The sequence below is a fragment of the Corvus moneduloides genome, chromosome Z (genome assembly GCF_009650955.1).
Source record: "Corvus moneduloides isolate bCorMon1 chromosome Z, bCorMon1.pri, whole genome shotgun sequence".
In the NCBI taxonomy this organism is placed as follows: domain Eukaryota; kingdom Metazoa; phylum Chordata; class Aves; order Passeriformes; family Corvidae; genus Corvus; species Corvus moneduloides.
Window position 1 is genome coordinate 69,091,194 of NC_045511.1, and position 22,970 is coordinate 69,114,163.

The window sequence follows — 22,970 nt, forward strand, 5'->3', positions numbered from 1 at the left end:
TGCTCCTGTCCCCTGTCCCCTGCGCCCCGTCCCTGCTGCGCTGGGGAGCGCTGGGCACGCTCAGCCGTGAGGCGCGTCCCCGCTGCTGCAAACCCCGTGCGACCCCTCGGTGACAGCCCCGGCCGCGCTGCGGGGCCACCCCGCGCTGCCCCCGCGCCCCGCCCCGCGGCCCCGCCCGCACCTGCGGACACCGCCCGCGCCCCCCGGCCCCGCGGGACCGCGCTGCCCCGCCGTGTCACGGCGCTCCCAGTCCTCCCCGCCCACCATCTTCTCCCCTCCCAGACAGGCACGGCCGAGGCGAAGCGGCGGACGGGCGGCTGCCTCCGTCTCCCTCCCCTTCTCCTCAGATGCCCTTTGCAGGGTTATTATTACAGTTCGTGGCTGCGCTCTGCCTGCCCCCCCTCGCCGCCCGCCCCTGCGCGCTGCGCAGCGCGCTGGCCGCGCTCCCCGCCCGGGCTGGCCGCCGCCCAGGGGTGCGGGATCCCCGCGGCCCGGAGCCAGCGCGCTCCGCTCCCCGCGCCCGCCCCGCCGCGTCCCGCACCCGCTCCCCGCACCATCGCCCCGCTCCTGCTCCCCGCACCATCGCCCCGCGTCCGGCGCTGCCCCGGCGGGGCTCGGCCGGCGGGCGCTGCCCGGTGGCTCCCAGGCAGCGGGGGAACGCGGGGCTGCGGATTATTGCAGACTAAGCAGTCTGGCGCTGCAGCATCGTGCGGGGGGAGGCGGGCGGGCAGGGGGAGTGTGCGTGCGTGCGTGCGTGTGTGTGTGTGTGTAAAGGGGGGATGGAGCTGGCAGCTGGCCAGCTACCATCAGAATTAGCTCATTGTTCAATATAACCGGCGCTGGCAAGCAAAACCCAGCCCGAGAGAGGGAATGGGGGGGAGGGGGGGAGGGAGGGGGGGAGAGAGAGAGAGACTTTCCCCCAGCTACCCCCACCCCTTTTTTCTTTTTTTTTTTTTTTCTCCGAGGCTGCACTTTGGGAGAGGTGCAGTCATTCTTACCCACACCCCCTACCCTCTCTCCACTCCCCCAACTATAAATTCCCTTCTGTAGCATGCTGCCCTTTTGTAATCCACATTTGTGTTTCAGATCATGTAGAAAGGACAGAAAGTGAGCAGGGAGCGGGGGCTTTTGTCTGTAAGTATATGCAATTCCAATCCACAGAATTTTATTTTTTTTACTTAATCCCCTTTCTCTCTCTCCCTCCCTCTCCCCCCTTTCCGCTTTCTTCTCTCTGTGTTTCTCTGTTTCTTTTCATTTCTTTTTGATTTCTTTTTGTCCTTAGCCGGACTTTGCTGCAGCTTGGCTTTCCCCTCTCGGGGCACATTTCCAAACAGGCTTTTTTAAGGAAAATGAGAAAACGTGCAGTATTTGTATCTAACTCTTTGTGCTTTAAGGCTGGATTTCTAGGCTGAGGATTTTTCTGCACACATGCAAGGGGAGATGAGAAGTGATTTTCTAAATTTTTTCCCTTTTCTGGGTTTTGCACTCTGTAAACACCAAAATGCATTTTTGAATCTAATGTGCTTGGCTTTGTTAGCATGCATGCAAGGCTCTAGGATAGGTTTATCATCTCCTTTCTTCTCCCTTGTAAAACGAATCTCCCTCTTCTCCACCCTGACACTGGATTCCTCTCAGGCTGCTGGGGTTTATTTTTAGAAAGCAGTCATTCTTGCAACAGCCTTCTGCATTTTTGCATGTGCAGCAGATAAATTTTGGGTGGTTCTTTTGAGAAAAAAAACAAAAACCAAAAAAAAACCAAAACCAAAACAAACCATATTTTGCTGAATGTGTAGTGACGTGCTGCTTTTTTCAAATGTTTTTGTGTACGTTTATAGATATATGAGTTTGCAGTGTTAAATCCAATATGTATGTGTTTGTGTAAACATATGACTCATACCTAATTGTATTTCGTACATACATGCTATAGGTAAGAAATACGTAATCAATAGAAGAGAACTTTAATTTTTCTTGCTATAAGAAAGCTGATAAAGGAGGTTTGCTACCAATTCAGTCCATTAAGAGAGTGATAATTTAAAGTAAATGAGGTAGGACCTACTCTCCTTTTTTTTCTCTCCCTGTTTAAAATAGGGGGTGTGTATGGAATAGAGAGAGGGAGAAAACTGGAGGTTATGTAATGCAGTGCCATTTCCAAAAATACCTACTCTCTGGGCCATTACATTGTGTTATACTTGTTCCTTGACTGCAAAAACCCACACTTAGTAGTATGCCTGGGAACAATGGACCACAAATTACAGTAAACATAGAGTGACAGATTTTTGTCCTCTTGACAGATTTTTACCTGTGTTAACCATTACGTATGGGGCTCTTCAGAAATGTACCCAGTGCTAAGAATAGCATAGGGTTCTGCAAATCCAGGTACCAGGGATTCCTTTGTCCTATATTTAAGCCTACAGACCACTGAAGTGCAGAGATGCATGATATATAAGCATATGTGTGGTTAGAATAATTTGCATGACTTTAATCTTAACCACTAAAGCTTATACTTGGTTCACCCACTGTTATGCTGACAAAAACATACCTTTCAAATATTACAACAGTTGGAATGACTTTTTTTTTTTTCATTTTTAATTTTTTTAAAATTGTTTTCAGATTGTTCTCCTTGTGCTACTTGAGAGAAACTGCAATCCCAAGACTTAATAGAACCTAAAAATGGTAAGAATTAGTTGCTTTAGCAGAGTATCAATAATTTTTTGTTTCAATACAAACCTTATTTACCTCTTCCCAATACTCATTTATAAATAGGACCTTTATACAACATATTTTTGAGGCTATGGGGATTTGCCATACAATAACTGATGTACTCTGAAAAGCTCCTTATGTTGAATCTTATATTTTCTTGCATTTTTTGAATAAAAATCTGAAATCCCTCTCTGTGCAGTAAGGCTTATTTAATTGAAACAAGAAATATTTAAGTTATTGTGAAAAATACACATCATAACACAGGTAGCAATGTATGCAGACAAAACAATATCCAGTAATGCCAACACTGACACCTTTCTCCCAGAAAGAAGAAATAGGTCATTGCACTTTGTAAGTGAAACAGATTTAATGTTAGTCTGTCAGGGAAGTACATAAGGTGTAAACTAAATTTTCTTATTAGGTTAACCTTCTGAAAACACTACCATTCTTTGTGATCTGTTCTAGAAAAAGTGTCTAGGCCTCAAACCTGACTGAACTTACAGGCACTTGTTTGGAATGTGTTTAATGAACAATAACCTGTTTCCTTTAGTGCTAATTGTGTTTGTATTTTTATTGATTAAAGCCCATTTGTTATACTTTGAGATACCACTGCTGACAAACTCCTGATTTTAAGGATATGCATATAAATATGGTGTTCTCTGAGAAGGACTGTCTCAGAATCAGCAGGACAAAGGTAACAGGTTTTTTTCAGAAAAAGTACTCAAAGTAGGCAGATTTAGTTTAGATGGTTTGTTATCCTATAGCATTCTTAGTTGAGGATGCAGCTATCACTGAAGCATATCTAAATACATGTACTGACAAAAATGTGATGTATTTTGGGTGCTACATGATAAAATCATGATCAAACCTCAGTTAGTATTGAGCAATGCTTTAAGTAGCATTGCATAAGGCATACATTAGCATAGAATATTTTCCCCAGTGTGAGGTTTTGAGGGACATACTCTTACGAAAATTGGTTAAGTTAATTGTATAAATATTATCCCTGTCTGGTTCTTTGGGGTTGTTTTGATATGGGGGAGGAGGGATGATCAAAGAATGATTAAAATAAGCAAATACATACTCTGTTATAAAGGCTTTGTTTTTGGTTTTGGCTCCTTGTTTTATATCATTCCTATCTGCAAAAATAAACTTTCAAATTCTGGAGTTTTAGTCTATTCTGGAACCTACTTTCATCAAAGTGCTTTGCTCATCTGTGTATAAATGAATAGATGGGGGTGGGGAATTAAAAGGGAAATGATTCACTTAAACTGTGAATAGAAATCATGTTAAAATACATGTTGTTCACACAACTGTGGAATATTGGATAAGGCAACTGTTTTCCTACCAACACCAAGGTGACAATCAGCCCACATTTTAGATGTTATGCAGGCTGCTATGTGCAATATATGCCTATCTATGGAACAAAAGATTATTTTAAGTTTAGTTAGGCATAAAATAGCCACTGATTTCTACCAGCAGATGGTTCTATAAATCTAGCAAGGTTCCTGTAGTAGTCAATGAAATCAGTTTTGTAAAGCCAGTCTCTGGGCCAGAACATAAAATACAACTTAGAGCTATCCAAATGCAAAAAACCCTGCTGTTACTCACCTGTCTGGTCCCATCGTTTGCTTTGCAGTGTAACATAAATACAAACCTCATTTAGCTATTTTTAAAAGTTCCACTTCTTTTTTGTGATCCGAATTAAACTGTATGATTAGGTTTTACCCCAGCTTGCAAGGTTGTTTAAGATGTGATACTTGGCAGAATCTCTTCTCCTACCACCACCCTTTTTCCCCCTTTCTTTCACTCCTGGCACACTAATACTGAATGTAATACTAAGTCAGACCAGTGACACACTTTCCTTGCAGTAGTGGACACACTTGTCTTTGCCATATTCTTGGATTAACTGCAAGTATCTCTAACCATTCTAATTTGCAGGAAATACTCTTCTTTGCTTATCAACACTTTCTACACACTGCAATACATGACAATAAAAGTTCTTACTTTGTTTTTAATATCACAGTATATGCAAAGGCTCTATCTTGCTCTCACTGACCAGTGAAAATTTAGCTATCATGTTTCACTAGACTGAGATAGACCTTAAAAAATGGTGGAAAATAACTTTCTTATTCCTTTGCCTGTCTGAAAGTTCATTAATTATTTAGCTAGGCTTACAGTAAAATTTGAAGTGACTAGAATAAGTGAGAACAAACGAATTCTTGGTTTAACTTCACTGTCTTACCCTTAGTTTCTTAATGTTCTTTTCTCATAAAATGTTTTAAACAGTAAAAGCAAGTTATTTAACACATTAGTTTTCAGTGCTTCTTCTCCTTTTCCTGGACTTGGAATTAGAATTACCTGGTTAATTAATCAATCTTTCTTGCACCTGTTTAATAATAATATCCTCAATTTTAAGAGAAACAGAAAAGCAGAAGACTGCACTTTTTATTATTCTTATCATTTTAACTCGTAGACATTTTGAGCCACCTTACACAAGAACATTTGCCATTTGGGGATCTGTCCTTACTTCTGCATAATGTATTTCCTTAAGTGTCTACTTGAAGGAGGAAAGAGTGTTTTATATTTATGTGCAATGTATAAAATCCTGAGGTGAATTAAGTGCTCTTTTAATTTGAAATGCTAGAACTTCTGTATACTACCTTAATGGCAAGTGCTGAGTGTCATGAAATATAAACTAAAATTTTAGTGCTAACCAGGGGGGAAAAAGGTTCTAACTAAAAAAGAATTAAAAAAAATAATTTGTTTTAAATTTTTTTTCTGCCCCATCCAATCATTGAAAGTGATCCAATCGTTTAAATAAAGGAACTTGTTAGAAGAGTGGGAGTAAGGAAGTCTTAATTACGGTTTTCTGTGACCTCAAAGAAGGCTCCTACCAAAACCAGGAAAGGGTTGGGGTTTGTGTTGTTTGTTTGTGTTTGTTATGGTAAATATTGGTTTTTAAAGAAAGAAACCAGACTATCATTTTAGACAGTTAGAGAAGTGGTCTGTTTATTTGCTTCCAAAGCCCTCAGCTGTGTCCTTTTCTCCTTCTTGTGCATTGTAGGTTAAGTTCTGAGAGCTCACAGAGCAGGTGCTTGAGGAATTCAACCTAACAATAAAAAATGTGTATATCAGTAAACAGATCCTTAATAATTTAATTTTTACTTTTCTTAAAGTACACAAAAGATAATCTAGAGCCAATCATTAATTTGCTCCTGGCTTACCAAAATGAGACAGCTTTCTTGTCAGCCTGTCTTACTGGTGTGGAATCTCTAGGCTGGCTGTTGTACAGTATAGCTGTGTCATCCCAGAGCAAAAAGGCTCTGGAAATAGGTCATTTGGGCTGAATGCTTCCTGTAGTGCATCCTTGCCTGAACTGCATCAGTTCTGAGGTTATTCTGTCATATTCTGTCGTTTACATTCCCTGCATTTTATAGTCTTACTGTGGGAAAAAGAGAAATAGGGGATGATGATTAAGGGTGAAAACAGTTTGGAGAAAAGCCCTTCTTTGTTAAGTCAGAGGGAAAGAAATGATAGCCTGCATTTGGTTGAAAAGAATCACCATCCCATTTAGTTTTTTGTTTGTGTGGGGCGTTTTTTTTAGTTTGTAAAGAAATTATAATATCATTTACATTAGGTGAAGATATTTATGAAGGGAATTTTATGTTTAAGATGTCATCCCAGTTTAGCCATTACTAACCTTTTTCCAGGGAGTTACATGCAGGTGTCTTTACACATTCTGTAATTTTCTGTGCTCCTGGGCTGGAACAGGTCTGCATAATTTTAGGATTATTTGTGGAGAATGGAGCCTAGAATTGGTCTGGCAGAGGCAGGCATTATTTGGAACCTTTTATATGCTCTGAGGGGAAAAAAAAGGCAAGGTATTGAAATGAGACATTATGTCCAACCTATTACTAGGCACAAACTGGACAAAAGCAGCTCTTGGTCTGGCATGAGAAAACTCATACCTGGTTGATAATTACCGAGCCTGGTACTGGAACTGGAATTGGAGTCTCCTTTATGGTAAGTCAGAGCCACGCAGAACCTGCAGGACTGTCAGATCCTCTTCTGTTCGTGTATAGCATGGGCATAATTTGGTCAAGAGAAGTAATTGTGAGGGATGAAAGCTAAGCAGTTTTGGCCATATGAATGTGTATATTGTGCTTTTTTATTATGCTTATGTAATGTGCGTATCATACATTGTGTGTAGTTTATGCAGTGTTACTTGATTGATGAAAACTCAGGGAGAATTAAAATTTCCAGCTTACAAAGTTTATAAGCAGAAATACAAACAAGTTTTTGGAATACTTCTGTCAAGCCACCTGTTCAGCTGAGCAGAAAACAAACATGTACTTGATTATGAGTAGAAAAGTAGAGCTTAAAAAAAAAGTAATTTTTGCCCAGAGGTATAGATACTGTGGATATTTCAGTGGTACAGCTCATACGCACATGAAAAGACAAAAGCTTTTATATACTTGTTTCTACTCAGTCAGAAATATGCTCTGGGTGCTAAAATTTTGTTACTCTGCCCCAGAATACTCTATCAGAACAGAACTGTGTTGACACGTGGAATGGAGATTTATGCAATACTAGGTCCAGGAAAGATTTTTACTAAATTTTTTCTCAAAGGCTGAAATTTTGGAAAATCAGAAATAAGAATATACATCTAGTAACACTACAGATGTGACATTGGTTTTTAAGGCTTGGGATCTAAAGCCATAACTAACAACATTTTTAGTTTTTTTCTAACATTGGTATACTGTTGCTTCATACTTGAGTTCTGATTCTTGTATATGGCTAAAGAGATGGGAAAAGGATGACAGTTAATAGTTCTAGAACAACTTCATAAACATAATTCAGCTGGCATCATTTACTGGAAGAGGATATTTTAATAAAAATAGTTTTAACTCTTTGTATTTTGGTTTTATTTCAAATATTTATTCACCTCATTAAACCATATTGATTGAGGGCACAATCTCAAAAGGTGCAAAAAATATTATTTTCATATGTTTAATGTAGAATGATAGTATGAATCATTACTGACTGTTATATGTAATTCAATTTGAACTTCTGGTCTGGCAAATTCACAGTAGCAGGACTGAATGAATCCCTGTGTACATGTTGCTGGGAGCATTCCTGATGTTTCCTTGTGTAAATACTGCATTAAAACAAACAAACAAGCAAAAACAACCCACCCTCAGAATTAGTAGGATTTTCTCATCCTGCAGGAAGAACTGTCTCTGGAATAATTTTGTTAACAGTAACCTGATTGTCTCTCTACTAGCTTGGCATACTTATGTGGGAGCCAGTTGAAAAAAGTTATAAGAAATTTGTGTGTCCTCACTGGAGGTGGTAAAAGCCTTGACTTAATACACACATTATCAGAAAGAACCTCTGGCCTCTTCCAGCACTGATATTTAGAAGGTGCACATTGACACCACAGAGCTACTTAGAAAGGTCAAGTTAGAGAGGAACAAATCTTCCTTCTTTGCTTTAAAATGGCTGTGTATCTGTGATAAATCTCCATCATGAAAGCGTATGAGTTTACACAGCTCCTTAGATGAGTCCCAGAACCCACAGATATTTTATTACTTTTAGCCTCCAGAACATACATGATACATTTTGTGCTTTTGTATCTGGAGTAGCACTTAGCTGCATTACTGCCTGCCTAGTAGAGCCTGGTAATAGGCTTCAGGTAAATGTACCACGCTGCTTTCAAGCACTTGTTAACAATCAGCTGCCCTCATTACATCTCTTTTAATGAGGTAAGTGAGTAGTGGTTCTACAGTGTGGTTCTCCCTCCCGTTTCCAAGAGTATGGCTGGGGCTTTTTAATACTTGCCTGTAAAATGGTGCTTGGGCAAGGGGCTGGCAACTCCGGAGGGGAAAGGAGGGCTCTTGTGGCTGGGCTCAATTCTCTGCCACTGGAAAGCAGTTGGCAGAGGCAGTGAGCTTGCCTCCACTTGAGGAACAGCATCTCTGGTAGGATTTCTGCTCATCTTTTTAGTATGTGAGAGAAAAGCTCTTGTAGCCCAAAACAGTCTCTTGAGCCTTCTGTAAGTTACAGTGTTCAGGCCATTAATTTAGAAATTGTATATGAAATTTTGAAAAACAAACACTTTTTTGGGAGACTTCTTGGTGTATACATTTTGTGTACCCCAAGACTGGAGGGCCAGCTTTGAGAGGGCACACAGGAGAAGCATTTTTCTGGTCTGTCTCTGTTCTTATTCTTAAGGATTTACTTACTGGCCACTGTTCTTGCTGGTCTTTCCCTTAAGATCAAAACTCAGTAGAGTGAGGACACTGCACTAAATAGGCTTTTTGGTCAGCCTCTGACCATGCTCTTTTTCTTCTTCTGTAGCTCAAGTAACTTGTCCATGTTAGGTATGAAACTACTGAAAAACCACTATGCATCCTTTGGTCCAGAATTTTTGCTGCCATGACGTGTGTTCACCTGAGTTTATAACAAGAGATTTGCTTATGTGCCTCTTGTTCTGCAGTTACTATTAGATGTAGATGCAAATAGTTACCAATTAAGTTCTACCTTATTGTACTTGAAGAGCAAATTACAAACTCCTATGTAATTAACTGAGAACTTGAGTATTATTTTAATTCTCAGCCCTGTTGTTGTTTTTCTGTGTGTTGCATGTTAAGTAAAGCAACAAAAAAATACTGTAGTACAGAGGCAAAAAAAAAAAAATATGTGGGGTTGTACTGGGTTCTGAGTTTGGTTTTCTGATGGCTGATTTGCTTCTTTTGATTTCTGTGATGTTTTGCAGTTTCAGAGAACATACACAAAAATTTACTGGAGGAACAAAGTAATTTGCAGCCATTTTATTGCTTAATGAAACTTTCCACATAATACATTTGTTTCTTATTTTTTCTGAAATAAATGCATTCTTTCTCTTTCAAGGAGTGCAATACTGTGGTAATGAGTATCTTTGTAAAAATCATTAATTCATTAAGAAGCTGGAGGAGCATTTATGACAGTGTTCACAATGTACTGTTAGATTTTTCCCTCTTAGTCTTTGTGTATGCATGGTAAATATTAACAATGCTTTGCAATTATTTTTGTGTATTAATGAAGTAAAAAAGCAGCATGACAACATCTGTAGCACACAAGCTGTATTGATCCTAACTGGTGCAGAAAAGTGAAAATTGATCTCTCTTCCTAAAAATTGCATTACATTCAGGTGGTGTGGATTCCTCCCCAGGCAAAGTTAGAAAGTGTTTTCTCTAACTAACCTCATTCAATCACATATGTTAGAAGACAGCTGAAGTTTCTGTAGAGGGCTTCTTACTGGGTAAAGAAATGGGCAGAAGTCTTATACGTAAGTACACACATATAAAAGATGTAACCTGTGTATGGATGAGGGCAGGAGTGAGCCCCTTGAAGCAGCTGGTGCAGATAAGCCAAGGTAGGAGACTGCATAGGAGCAGACACTTCAGTGTAACCTCAAGAATAGATGCTTTAAGAAGAAAAAAGGAAACAACAGATGAAGATGGGTTTACAGGGGGAGATTTTCCATTAAAATCTAAAAAAACTACCTCCAAGGTCACTTCCTTATGTTGTGTAGGGAAGGAGCAAATAACATCCTATTCTGTGAAATTGACAGAAATTGCAGAAGAGATGCCAAAGGACTATAAAAATCCCCAAATACCTAATGAATAAACTTTATAATTCATGTGCAGTGTGGAGAGGGGGATGCAAGGAAAAGCATACTTGTCTCATTTAGGCCTTTTCATCTCTATGTGGTTGTGAGTTTGAGTCATCAGATAGGGAGGAATAAAAAGCAGCAACGATATCTTCCCCATGAAAAGGCAAAGACATCAAAGGATGCTGATGCAGAGAAGTCAAAGGCAAATTCAGGTGTACAGTTGTCCTGCCATGTTCTGCTGATATGCTGCCAAGTATTAATTATCATTGCAATGGCAGGTAAAGTCTCACAAAAGGGTGAGCCACTTGGAGCAATCCCAGCTGGAGAATCGTGATGTAATTCTTCATCAGTTCTCTCAAACCATTTATCTAACTTTCTTTACTGTGTGGAGTTAACCAAGTGAAAGAAATGTAAATTATTGTTTTTCCCCACTGATTTTTTAATGTTCATGGCACTGATGTGGAAAACAGGGATGACAGAAAAATCTGCTGCCCTGACAGGATACTGAAAACATGAAGTCAGGTTATTTGGGATGACTGTTGCCGCACCTCAAGCAGAGGATCAGATTCGTGATGCAGAGACATTCAAGCAAACAAGTTCACAAAATTGTTAAGCCTCCCATCTGCTAAATCACATGTTCACAGAATTTTTAAATTATTAAGCTAAGGTAATGAAGTTTCACTTTAACTTGGCCAAGTTTTGGTTTCTGCTGTTTCAGTAGGAAAAGCTTCCTCAGTGAGCCTCTTCCAGAGTCAGCCTATCACAATAGCAGCATCCTGTTCGATCATGAGTACAGCTTCTTAAATATAACAGAGGCTCATCAAAACTTCAAGGACTCATTGAAATAAGGAGTAATGATGAGTACTCTTCATGTAGCCTTGTCACTGCTCTCTCCAGAAGACCTGGAAAATAAAAGCTGACTGATAGAATACTGCTGCCCAACTAAACTCTTAAAAAGCAGCAACCATTCAGCTGACAGCTGCTATATGTATTAAATCTTGTGTTCTAGGTTAGCAACACAGTGGATATTTGTATTTTATACTTTCATAATATTCCCCTCACAGTCTTAAAAATAAATTGCTACAGATGGGAGCATTAGTTTACCCCTTGCACTGAAGCAAAGGCTTTAATCCTTGCGCAAGCTTTCCCTCCAGTTTGGTTTAAAAAGAATTAGTGAGGTTTTCATTCACAAGATTACTTATTTAGTGTTTGAGCAGTGGTGCAGTAAGATTGTTTATGCATTTGGATTGTGATTGTGGGATGTTGGTTAGAAAGAAAATATTTTATTGCAGTGGGAGGCATTTGGGGGAATTGAGAAGTGCATGGTAGGATGTGCTGTGAAAAGTACATCGACAGCTCAAAGTAGCTGGTAACTAAGAAATTTTAAAGAAATGTGGGTACAGAAATGAAGAGCAGTGTTCCTTTTTGGCTATACAGCCCACTCTCAGGAGGAGGGTGGCCTCTCTCCCTCTCTCTGTTCTGGATTAGGCACGCACAGGGCACTTAGTCCTCACAGCTGCACAATGTCATTTTAGTGCTGTTAAATGAGAGAACAAACATGCCTTTTTCTTTCTTTCTTTTCCACACACACCTCTTATCATTCTACTCCATTGTTTCTCAGCATGTTGCCATCTGTGTCTGCTATTACACTGCTAATCCATATAGTAAATATTTTTCTTATAGTTTTCTTTATTTTTCCTTTCCTAGGTAGGCTACTGCAGAATTACTGGAGATGGTCACCTTTATTTGGAATTAGGATCTAGAGTACTTGTCATCATTTCCTTTTTGTTTTCATTTCCCTCTGCCTCAAAATTGATTTGTAAGACAAATAAGTTATCTGAAGTTCTCTAAAAGGTGGTTGTTGATTTCCTCAGAGCAGTTGCTCCTCAATAAACTTTAAGTTAAGAAATGAAGAGTGCAGTTGAATACAACTTAAGTCCTGAACAAGACTCGATTGCAGGAATTTAGTTGTGGTTCATATGGGGGAAAAAAGATATAAAAAGTAATTCCAAGGGCTTTCTCAATTGTTTCTTAACTATAAAAACCTTGGGAATGCTTAACAGGAGCATGATCATTTTAGTAAGTTTAGCATGCCATAAATCTGAGGGTTTTTTCCTCTTGATGGATTTTTCTGAATGTTTGAAAGATGCTCTTAGTGAATAGGAATGAAGAGTGGGTACCAAATCAATTTTAGCATTTTGATGTGACTGATAGAGTATGTTTCATTCAGCTCTGTTAAAATTATTCTATGTATCTGTTTTAAGGCTGGGCAAAATATTGTGCTCCCCTACCATTGTTCTTTAAGAAGGCATGGCTTGCAATGAAAAAAAAACGGAATTGGAATTTTGAATGTTGGTAAAATGGAGGAAGAGCAAAAGAGTTTCTCAGCCTATTGGGAAAAGGACTAAAGAAGACTCTGCTGGTTTTGAATCCTCCTGGTTTTGAAAAAAAAAGCCCCAAACCAAAACAACACAAAAAAACCCATCAGTTGTTCTGGAATCTGAGAGAGCTGGTACATAGACTAGGCATTTCTTTTCCTCCACTTTTGCTCTTTCTTCAATATTAAATTTTATTATTTGTGTCTTTTCAGGAGACTGGAGGCTACTAAACTGAACACATACGCATAGAGGACCCGTAATTCCCAGTTTTCAAGTTGTCAGTGTTTCAGGCAGACTGCATGTTGCTGTATAGCAGTGTCTCAGGTAGCTCTTCCCAGATGTCATAGTTCATGGATGAAGCTTCCTAGCTTAACTGTCTGGCTAATGAATATCCAATACTGAGGCTATCAGTGTGAGTCAGCATTACGCAGACTTGCACTGACTGCAGTTTTCAATCCATCCTAAAGCTCAGTAATTCTGTTCTGAATTCTGATACTTTGGTTATTTGAGCCAAGCCTGCACTTGTGTAACAGTCACACAGGAAGTACTAAGAAATGAAAATTTGGTGTTTATCAATGGAAGCATTTATTTAGGAGTATTTGCTTCATGCTAACAGCTGGAATGTTGTAACCCTTACATCCTACTCCATAATGGAGCATTGCTTTCCTCTCTCTGTAGCTCATCTTGCAACATTTATATCAGTAATTTTGAGCGGCTGTCGTTGAATTAATGTTCTATATGTTTTTCTAACACCCTAGTTATCAGTATATTTGAACTTCTAAGTAGTTTCTGCAGTTATAAAGCACAGCAAGACATCATGGTTTGCTTTTTGTCTTTTTTTTCCCCCTTGTAGTGAATTACAGTAAATCTTAAGTGGACTTCTCTATGCCAGCATCTTTTTTTCCATTCCAGAATCTTCTTCCATTTGGCCAGGATCTAAGCCATGATTCTCCAGCCCTTCAGCATTGCTCCCAAGGCAGAGATTTAAAGTCCTTTGTCCATTCAGGACTCTGGTACAGTCATAGCAGAACAGTCACTTCTGTGTGTCTTCTATGTGAAATAGGTCCACGTGATTATTATCTACCAATATGGGCCACAGTATTTGTTTTTGAAGAAGAAAAAAGGATATGAATGGATTTTTTTTTCTTTACAGAGAATTACCGTGAAAGAGTTTGGGGATTGTGCAGGTTATTTTTTGGGTGGTGGTAGGTTTTGGTGTTTGTTTTTTTTAACCCTGGAGCAGAGTTGTGAGCTCATGTTAAAATTTACACCTTTTCCGTCCTGCTTCATTCCCAAAATCCACCCTCAAACTGCAATTCCTCCAAGTTTTTATGAATTTAATTTGAGGTTTCCTGTCTTTTTCATTTAACTTCAGGTGCTTATTTTATTCCTATTAGTTTATTAATAGGGATAACACAGCCTGTAGGCAAACCTAAATACATCTCAGGCTCCATGGAAAATATAGAAGGTTGTATTCATGATAATGACTAATACTGTGTTCTGATGCTTATGCCATCCTCCTATATACATTTTGTATACTTTGCTGGTGTGAACAGCATGTCCTGTGGTAGAGCTGAACTCCTATTGCTATTTCCCACCACGAGTTTTCACACAGAAAGTATGACTACACAATAAAATCAAGACATAACTGCAGAATGGGTAACTGGTGATTATAAATAGCAACAGAAGAGCTCAGAGGTTACTTGGTATCTTTCATTCAAGTGTTTCAAATATTCAGTGTGAACATTAACTGAATTCACAGGGTGCCCTATGCTATGCATTGGTTATTTTATGTCAAACGCAGCCAGAGAGCTGAACTGGCTTGTCTGAGACCTCAGATATGAAAAAAACCCCACCAATCTGTTCCTTTAACCAGTAGAAAGCACAGTGGTTGATACTGCAGAAAAGCATGGGACAATGTACAAAGCAGGCACTGCCTTGAGCTTTGTGTTTTAAATTTCCCTCCTCTGTGTCCTGCATTACAGAAGAGCTCAGTATTTTCTATTGGGAAGATGATTTAAAGAATTTTCCAATAATTTCTCCAGGATAGAACTAGTCCAGTTGTGACACCTAATAGTCAACATGCACCTCCACAGAAATGAAAACTTTCCTCATGTTTCAATATATGCGCAGTAGCAAGCCGGTGAGTGAAACTGGTCCATCACTTACTTAACTGACAATGAAAGTTTTGATTCCCAAAGTGCAAACAAATTTGAATGGTGTAATTTATAAAGGCTAGCTCAAAACACTAACAGTTTGACATCCAGGTGTCATGCAGAAAGAGTTCAATTCACCAAACACCAAGGGCCCAGGAGACAGACCCAGCAGGAATTAAATTTAAGGATTTCAGCATTGTGTGTAACTTGTGCCTCACCACTTCAGCATTTCAGAGACTGAGATGAAGAGATATTCTGATCTTCATCTTGAAGCTGAGAGGCATTAGCTTGATATTTATTCACTTTAACCTCCACTGTAGTCAGTGCCCAGCTCTAGATCTTACCCATTCTACACAGAAGAATTTTCCTGTAGACATTGTAGGCCAGCACCTTAACCATTAAATCCTGCTGCCAGCTATTTTCTTGTATGTGTTTTATAATGTGTTGAAATTTTTTTAATGTGGAAAACACAGGGTGCTAACACAGAATTATAATTGTTTCAATGATCTTACAAAGTTATACATTCTAGTTCACCACTCATTGTGAAAGGATATCAAATGTGTGTTGCTCTTGTCACCTGCAGTCATCAGCAAAGATAATGAACTTCATTAAACAGCCCTTTGCCAGTGACCTCTGGCAGAAGGGAATGGACATGTTTTCTCACAATATCCTCAGCAAGTTCATTATCACAGACATCCTCTTATAAAGAATTTATCAGAGATATTAAAAAAAAATGCTCTTATTTATTTTTTCTTAAAGCGCCTGTTGAATGCAGATAAACATAAAACAATATAGTTGGAATTCTCTAGGGACAGATGTTGTCATGGGTATAAAAAAATATGCACTAAACATTAAACACTCTGGGCTAAGCTCTACTGACATCAGACTTGTTTCAGTCATGCTGTCTGTCACATGAACACCACTGCATTTAATGAATCTCTCTTTGTTAGTAAGATCTTGTATATATTTATGTCACTGCAGGTTTATCAGCCAAGTTCAATGATTTGGTTAAGCCAGAAGATCTTTCCAACCAGCCGTGGGGATGGGGAATTTCCAAAGGTAAAGTTATTTGTGTAATTTCTTTCATGCAATAGTTTGCTAAGATGAAAGTTTTCAGAAAAAAGAATTTAAAACTTGAAAGTTCAATGTATTTTATTTTACAACCACTTCAAGAAAGTAGCCAGGTCTCATGATTTCATCACGTGTCTTATGTTACTCTGTTTTTCTTAAAGCCTTGGCTCCTTGCACCATGCAGTTAACTGAAGATTTCAGCTTTCATTTTATAATCATGTTTTTAGCCTTCGGGTTTGCAGAAAACGTGGACTCTTGCTGGCTGCACACCAGAAGGAAAACATACTAATTTTCAAGGGCCCATATTTCTTAAGCCTGTCTCATAATTTTACAAGCCTGACATCTGAGTTCTGAATGCTTAATTTTGGCAATGCTTTCCTAGCAATGCAGATGAAAAAGTCAATGATAATGCAGCAGGAGGAACTAGGTGTTGCTTATCTTTTATTAAGTACCTTGCTTGTGCCTTACCTGGCATGAGTAACAAGCATACAAAGCAAGGTAGTTTTCATCTGAGTTTGACAAGAAGTACCACAACATAAAGGCAGAAGATGTGGCTCATTAGACAGAATTAATAAGATTTCATTCTGTTACCATTACTGGTTTAAGAAATGTGAATCTGGACATTGAGTAGCGAAAGATAACAGATTACGCAGAACTACAGGATGTACATGTTTTATTCTCATATTCCCTTTCAAATACTGGCTCAAGCAGGTAAGTAAAGAAGAGAACACATGGAAAATCATTTTGATTAAGTTTCAGTTATTAGCTAGGCTTCTGCTCCCTGTTAACAAAACTCTGCTATTATTCCGTCTGGATAACATTATACTTTCCTGTACACTTTTTCCTCTACAAGAGAACTTCTAAAGTTTATAGGTGGGCTATTTGCAGGCTCATGTGCCAGCCTGCCATTCTCTAAACTAGCATATGTGGCAGTACTGCCATTCTTAGCATTCACAGTATTCCAACAGTTCAGCCGAGACGACTGGTAGCAGTGCCAGAGCATGATGAATGGGCTCTATAGGGTCATACTTACACCAGATGAATTTGCTAATTTTATGAATCAGCTGTGTGTTAACTAGATTATTTTTATTCAAAATGTTAAGTTAGGAGTTTTCAGTAAGTTGTCATTCATCATCAAATGAAGTTTCTCCTGAAGAACAGGAATGAAGCTATGCACTATGTGCAGCATAGCAACAATGCTGCATTATATTGGATTTATGAATAGCTGTGGGTTTATGCTGTACTTAGCTTAAAATAAAAGTTTCTCAGAAGGGATAACAGTTTCTCAACTAGCCAAAACATATTATAAATCTTTTTCCCCTTTAAAGTTACTGGATTCTTGTTTTTAAAATACAATGTTTTTTTCCTAGCCTTTATGTAATTCTTCAGAAGATTTTTTGGCATATGCTGGTACAATGACCAGTTTTTAGAACTAGCTCCAAACTTTATTTCACAATTGACCTTCAAAAGCAGCTTCAGGATCAGTTGCACACAGTCCAGCTTCCAGCAGCGTATCATCTTTAACAGAAACTATACATCTTTGGAATTTTTTTCATTTGTACTATTAAATTAATTAGGATAAATTGGTGAAAAAAACTGCAGAAAGTTTTCAGTCCTCCAGCTGAGCAGTTTTATCTACTCAATGCTAAACAGCTTGAACTGCTGAAAGAATAAAGTAAAATTAATAGATTTTTAAAAACTATTATTTGAGATAAAAGTGGTTTGTTGGTTTGGTTTTTTTTAAATTTATTTTCATGCAACCAACAAATATAAAAGGCTTCAGTTCTTAATGACAGTTTATTTCCAGACCTTGAAGGGTCACAAGGGACTTTATATCTCATGATTGTATGGCAGGATTTCAGGACTGAGGTTGTTTTCACAGCTGAAAAGGAACTGCCCGACACAATGCTTTTGGAAATTTGCCCAGACCTTTGGTCTGTGTGGTGTGCCTGTTTGCATGTGTAAGTTTCTAGTTTTCCCTTCATATCCTGTAATGATACACAAGTAGAAAATTTAGTACAACAAAAATAAGTAAAAATATTATCATGAGGATGGAATTTTCTAGAGTCCTGTGAGGAAATTTGTTTGTACAGTCACTAAAAATTAAATGTTATTTTCTCATTTTGAAATGCTTGCAAAATACCCATATAGGCTCTAGCAAATGTACGTTACAACTCCTTATCCTTCTGCATACGTCCTGGCCAAATTCTGCTCTTTTCCTCCACTTCTTGATGCCCCAAAGGAACAGGCCACCAGTTGTCTCCAGGAAGGGATTTGCTCTGTGCTCAGACTGAAAACTGCACCTGTGTGCAGTGCAGGACCCCATGGGGAGTTCACCTACCTAAAAGCAGAATTTATCCTGTAAACTGTGATAAATGAAGGAGGAGAGCCATGGGATTGCTTCAGTCCCAGCACAAGCAAATGTAGCAACTATGAACATCCCAGTGAAAATTCTGGGTTTAAGGAGCCAGGAAAGGAAAAATTGCTGAAAATGGCATTTTATTGGTCATTGGGAAACTGCCATGTGTTTAATTCCTAATTCAGAAATTCACAACCCTCACATCAGAAAAAAAAAATGAACTTGGAGAAGATAACTTTAATTTCTTATACAAAGAGAAGCATTATGCTTATGTGACAAACATATCCTAAACAATATGAGCAATAAAACACCGTTACAATTCTTACCTTTTAAACACAAAAGACATAGACTTTTTTTCTCCTTAAGATACATTACTAGCTCAACAAATTATTTTTGTTTCAGATCTCATAGTGACATATCATCAGCAGAGTACTTTAGGCACGTGCTTAGCCTTTAGGCTTCTTTCTGAGGCCTAAAATGAACATATATTTAAATGCTGTTTAAAAACTTTGCTGAATAGGCACAGTTAATATGTATGGTTAGCAAAGATCTGAGGCAGCTGGCTTATATGGCACACCACTTCCTTACCTGCCCAGAACAAGAAAGACACTGCAGTGTTTCGTGTGTGCTCTTTTTGATGGATTAATATAAGGAAGTGACTTACTAGTGTACGTAAGTTAAACAGTAAGGTTTTTTAAAAATGAGAGGTCTAAGCTGGAAAAAGTTTTCTTAATATTAAAATGATCTTTCATAAACAAGATGTACTTTTATGTTGGCTCTTCTGCATTTTTTGCTGCTAGGACACATTCATTCATGCCCAAGTGAAATGTTTTTCCCAGGTGCTGCAAGAACTGCCTGGTTTTCAAACAACCCCTTTGTTCTCTGTGGCATCAGTATTTACAGGCTATTCAGTCATGTTTAGTAGATGAACTAAAGCTGGGGAACTATGGAAAGCTTAGGATGGGAGAAGGAAGCACCCCACCAAACAGAAGCACAGCTAATATCACTTTTTCCTCTCCACAGGGAAATCTCCCCATCTCGAAGGAAGTGAATCGCAAGAAAAGTGAGGTGGAGCGCCTGGCTCCAGCAAGTGGCTATGGACAGCATTTCACCAAAATCAATTACCTCTACGCTTTCTAAACATTATTTCTCCATTCATATTACACATGGTGTATGGGTTTGATGAGGTCATGGTGTCATGTATTGGAAATTGTTTCTGTGTAAATCATCAAGTGTAAGAAGAAACTATGGGACTCTGAGCCTTGCTTTAGAGAATAACAGTGGATAAACGTGTACCATAAAAAAATAGTTTTTAACATTCTAACTCAAGCGAAAGCTCTCAGAATTTCACACTGTGAATCCATGTTTACAAACATTACAGGTGGGCCCTCAGGCCTGGTTCTACCACAGCAATGTCTTTCACTACTCAAACTCCACAGCTCACACACAACTGGTAAATCACTTTCTCCATTTCCACCAACCCAAACTGCTTCTTGCAGAGGCTGAGAGTCCCCTTTTTTTTCATTTAGATGTAACAAGCCTAGTAGTTTATTTTCATTGATTGTCTATATATCTCTATATTTTATCCATGTACTCTTTTGATGTATAGAAGTAGTATGAAACTCATGGTTTCCTTGTGGTAAGTGATCGTGATGCTGCCACGGGATTTGAGACACTGATGAATGGTGCTATTTTGGACTTTAAATATGCTCCTTGGCAAGGTAGCTCTGATGGAGTTATTTTTTATTTCCATGTTCTGAGAAGGTGTTGGTACTTTGTTTTTCTGAATGTTGTTCTTTAGACTGGACTGACTTGTTTACTTGTGTCTTCAGTGTGGCTTTCTTATTCAGTGCTGTAGGTGAGTAACTACTTATAGTGTACAAGTGAGGAACTGATTCCCTATCAGTGTCCACTCACAAACATGCAGTTATAGTGGGAGCAATCACAAAACTGTAATTTTCGTAAAATCTCCTTTCTGACTCCTATCCACCTTACGGAGAAAGATGAGCAATAATTTTCCACCAACTTCTCAAAATCTCTTGATTTTTGTCTTTTTTTCTTACAAGCCTTTTTAAAAGAAGAGACAAGTTTTAATGTCCTCTTCAAATCCATAAACTAGGGGATATAGTAAGAAAAATACAGCAAATTTCTGGGAAGAGAAGTCCTAAAGGGGAAAGTGTACATTTCCACACTACTATCTACGTGGACTTTACATTTTTGTTCTTGCTCCCAAACTACTATCAATACAAAATAACACAAACCACAAAACTAAGCAGTATCATCTACTCATGGAGTGTTGTTGTGTTAGACACAGTCTGAAAGCCCACCTTAATTTTTTATATAATTCTGTCTTTTAGCTCTTCCTTTTACAGGGCAGGCCTTGTTCTGAACTGTCTTAGCTTCTGACTGTTAAATACCAATGCATGCACTGCACTTCTAGATTTCTTTCCTTTCCCTACCTTCTGTATCCCTTTCCTTGTACACTTTATTTTCCAATAGAATAGATATGTCTGCTGTGCTGTATATAGAGCAAGAAGTAATATTCAGCAGTTGTGGCATTTATGTATAGTTGCAGTTGTGTACTGCTGAAAATGCAGGCTTTTGTAACAATGTGATCTTTAATAATGCAAGTACCCAATGTATTTTAGCTATTTTAGTAGGATTTGTTCAATAAATATGCAAGCTCTAAGGGTAGCTGTGATGTGTCTCTTTCCTTATTACAATAAGGAGAGGGTTCCTTTCACTGATTGTTTTCACCTGTTCTTTTCCTGAATCCTGAGGTTTGTTTCAGGAATATCTGGTGAAGTAAAAGGTGACTCCTTTTTCTACTTGCTAAACAATAGCTATCAAGATAACCTAAATGCCAGACCTGGATCTGGGAAATGATAGCTTGCTGGACAATGGCAGTCACAGACTTGGCTTCCCAGACTGCTGAGTGGCTGGGTCAGATGTGACACTCAATGCCATTTTTAGTAGCCCCAGGAGAACACTCTGGGGCTGTGCATGGCAAATACAATACATTTCATTTTCCAGCTCTGGTAAACTGAATTAAAAGGTAATTTTCCTTGTGTGGGTAATACAGTTTAAAATAGTGTTGATACAGTCCTCTCTTAAAAACACTTTTATTGGTGGAAAAGTAACACACGCATTGGTAAGTTTTAGAACATACATTGGTTTCATTATGGTATAGATATAGCAAAGATCATTTAATATATACTGTGATTAATAGTAGCTTCCTGAATAAGCCAAGATGGCATACACTTCTGCATCAGCAATAGTGGCTGTGGCACATGTGTAGTATCAGCTTCATAAGATTGAAAAAAAAGGACAAAAAGTTATAGTGATCATGCCTTAAAGAAAAAAAAAAAGCATATGGCCATTTTAAAGAATGCCCCTAGGATTTAATATACGTATTTTCACCTTCAGAATGAACTATTAAATTATATGAATTAAATCATTGGAGGAAAAAAGTGCAGTGTATATGTCTCACAGTCAGTGTTGCAAAACACCATGACCAGCCACTTTTTTACCTGCCTAATTAAATAATAATTTCTGAAATAGACTAGTGAGAGTATTTTGAAAGCATTATGGTCAAATAAATTGATTCAGGAAACACTGGTTCCAACTTCAAACCTTTTTATAACATATCCTGGAGTATCTGGAAAATCAATATTCATCCCTCAGCAAAACAAACAAAAAATAAAACCCAAAAGATTCTGCAAAATAGAAATAGTAATGAACACTTGCTTTCATAAAGCATTCTCAGCTATGCAGATAAAATCACAAATAAGGAACTGTTTCTACCACTTAGCATCACATTTTAAATGAAAAGTAGGGCAAAATGGCATCAATTAAATTAATTATCAATTATCAATTAAATTCCAATACTAAAAAACCTGCATCATTAATTACCAAATGCAGGAAACATAAATCCTTACACCTTGGAGTTTGTGCCACCAACAGTGTCCTGAGGAGGTGTGTTAAAAAATCTGATTCGTATTAATAACTATATTCATTAGAAGTTAGCTAAATTCCGTCTGCATGCATATAAAACATACGAAAAAGAATCATAAAAAATTTAAATCAATAATACTTTAGTGCCAGACTCCAATTAAATTTCCACTATTAAAGCTGTACTACCATATAACAAAAGATAAAAAATAAAATCAATATTCCACATAAGAAGTTCAAAAAGAAAAAGGAAATTTAAATAGAATGAAATGAGCCCAGATTTGTCTCAGTAGCATCATGTTCTTGTGAGTGAAAAAAAGAACATGAGTATAACCAGCAAGCCAAGTGAGGTAATGGTTTAGCACCAGTCAGCAGTGGCAAGGATACAGCTGAAGTAAGACATCATCCTTGGGCACCCCAGCTCAGAGAACATGGGTACACAGTGGCAAGAGGCCAGGGAAAAGCAGCAGGAGTGGTGTGAGTGATGGCAGAGACTGTGGCTGATGAGGACTGACTGAAACAAACAACTTGGTTTAGTCCAAAGTGAAGCTGAAGAGCTGCTTTTCATAGGGGTAGAGAAAGACAGACCTCAGTGTCATAAACCAGGTTGTGGTAATACCTCAGTATTTGGAAAATACTGTCAAAGGTTGAAGGCTAGGAAGGGGGTCAAGGGGTGGCCAAGGGAGAGGCTATCAGAG

The 22,970-nt window shown here is 38.5% G+C and overlaps 1 protein-coding gene across 9 annotated transcripts; it reads left to right on the top strand.

Annotated features, from left to right (window-relative positions):
- The first annotated feature begins 344 nt into the window (after window positions 1-344).
- Window positions 345-21,015, top strand: NREP (neuronal regeneration related protein). Of its 9 annotated transcripts, none has more exons than XR_004237460.1 (6): window positions 878-1,134; window positions 2,611-2,673; window positions 12,948-13,059; window positions 13,589-13,748; window positions 15,873-15,950; window positions 19,345-19,479. XR_004237460.1 is itself a non-coding variant. In XM_032095960.1 (6 exons), the coding sequence occupies exons 3-6, from the start codon at window positions 3,338-3,340 to the stop codon at window positions 19,459-19,461; spliced, it is 357 nt and encodes a 118-aa protein (XP_031951851.1). In that variant the 5' UTR covers window positions 1,087-1,134; window positions 2,611-2,673; window positions 3,284-3,337; the 3' UTR covers window positions 19,462-21,015. The 9 variants fall into 9 exon arrangements, 1 of the variants encoding a protein (XP_031951851.1); XR_004237459.1 differs by having other exon boundaries at window positions 879-1,134; window positions 13,648-13,748; XR_004237461.1 differs by lacking the exons at window positions 13,589-13,748; window positions 19,345-19,479 and adding exons at window positions 3,284-3,394; window positions 6,619-6,723 and having other exon boundaries at window positions 879-1,134; window positions 15,873-15,955.
- Window positions 21,016-22,970: the final 1,955 nt, after the last annotated feature.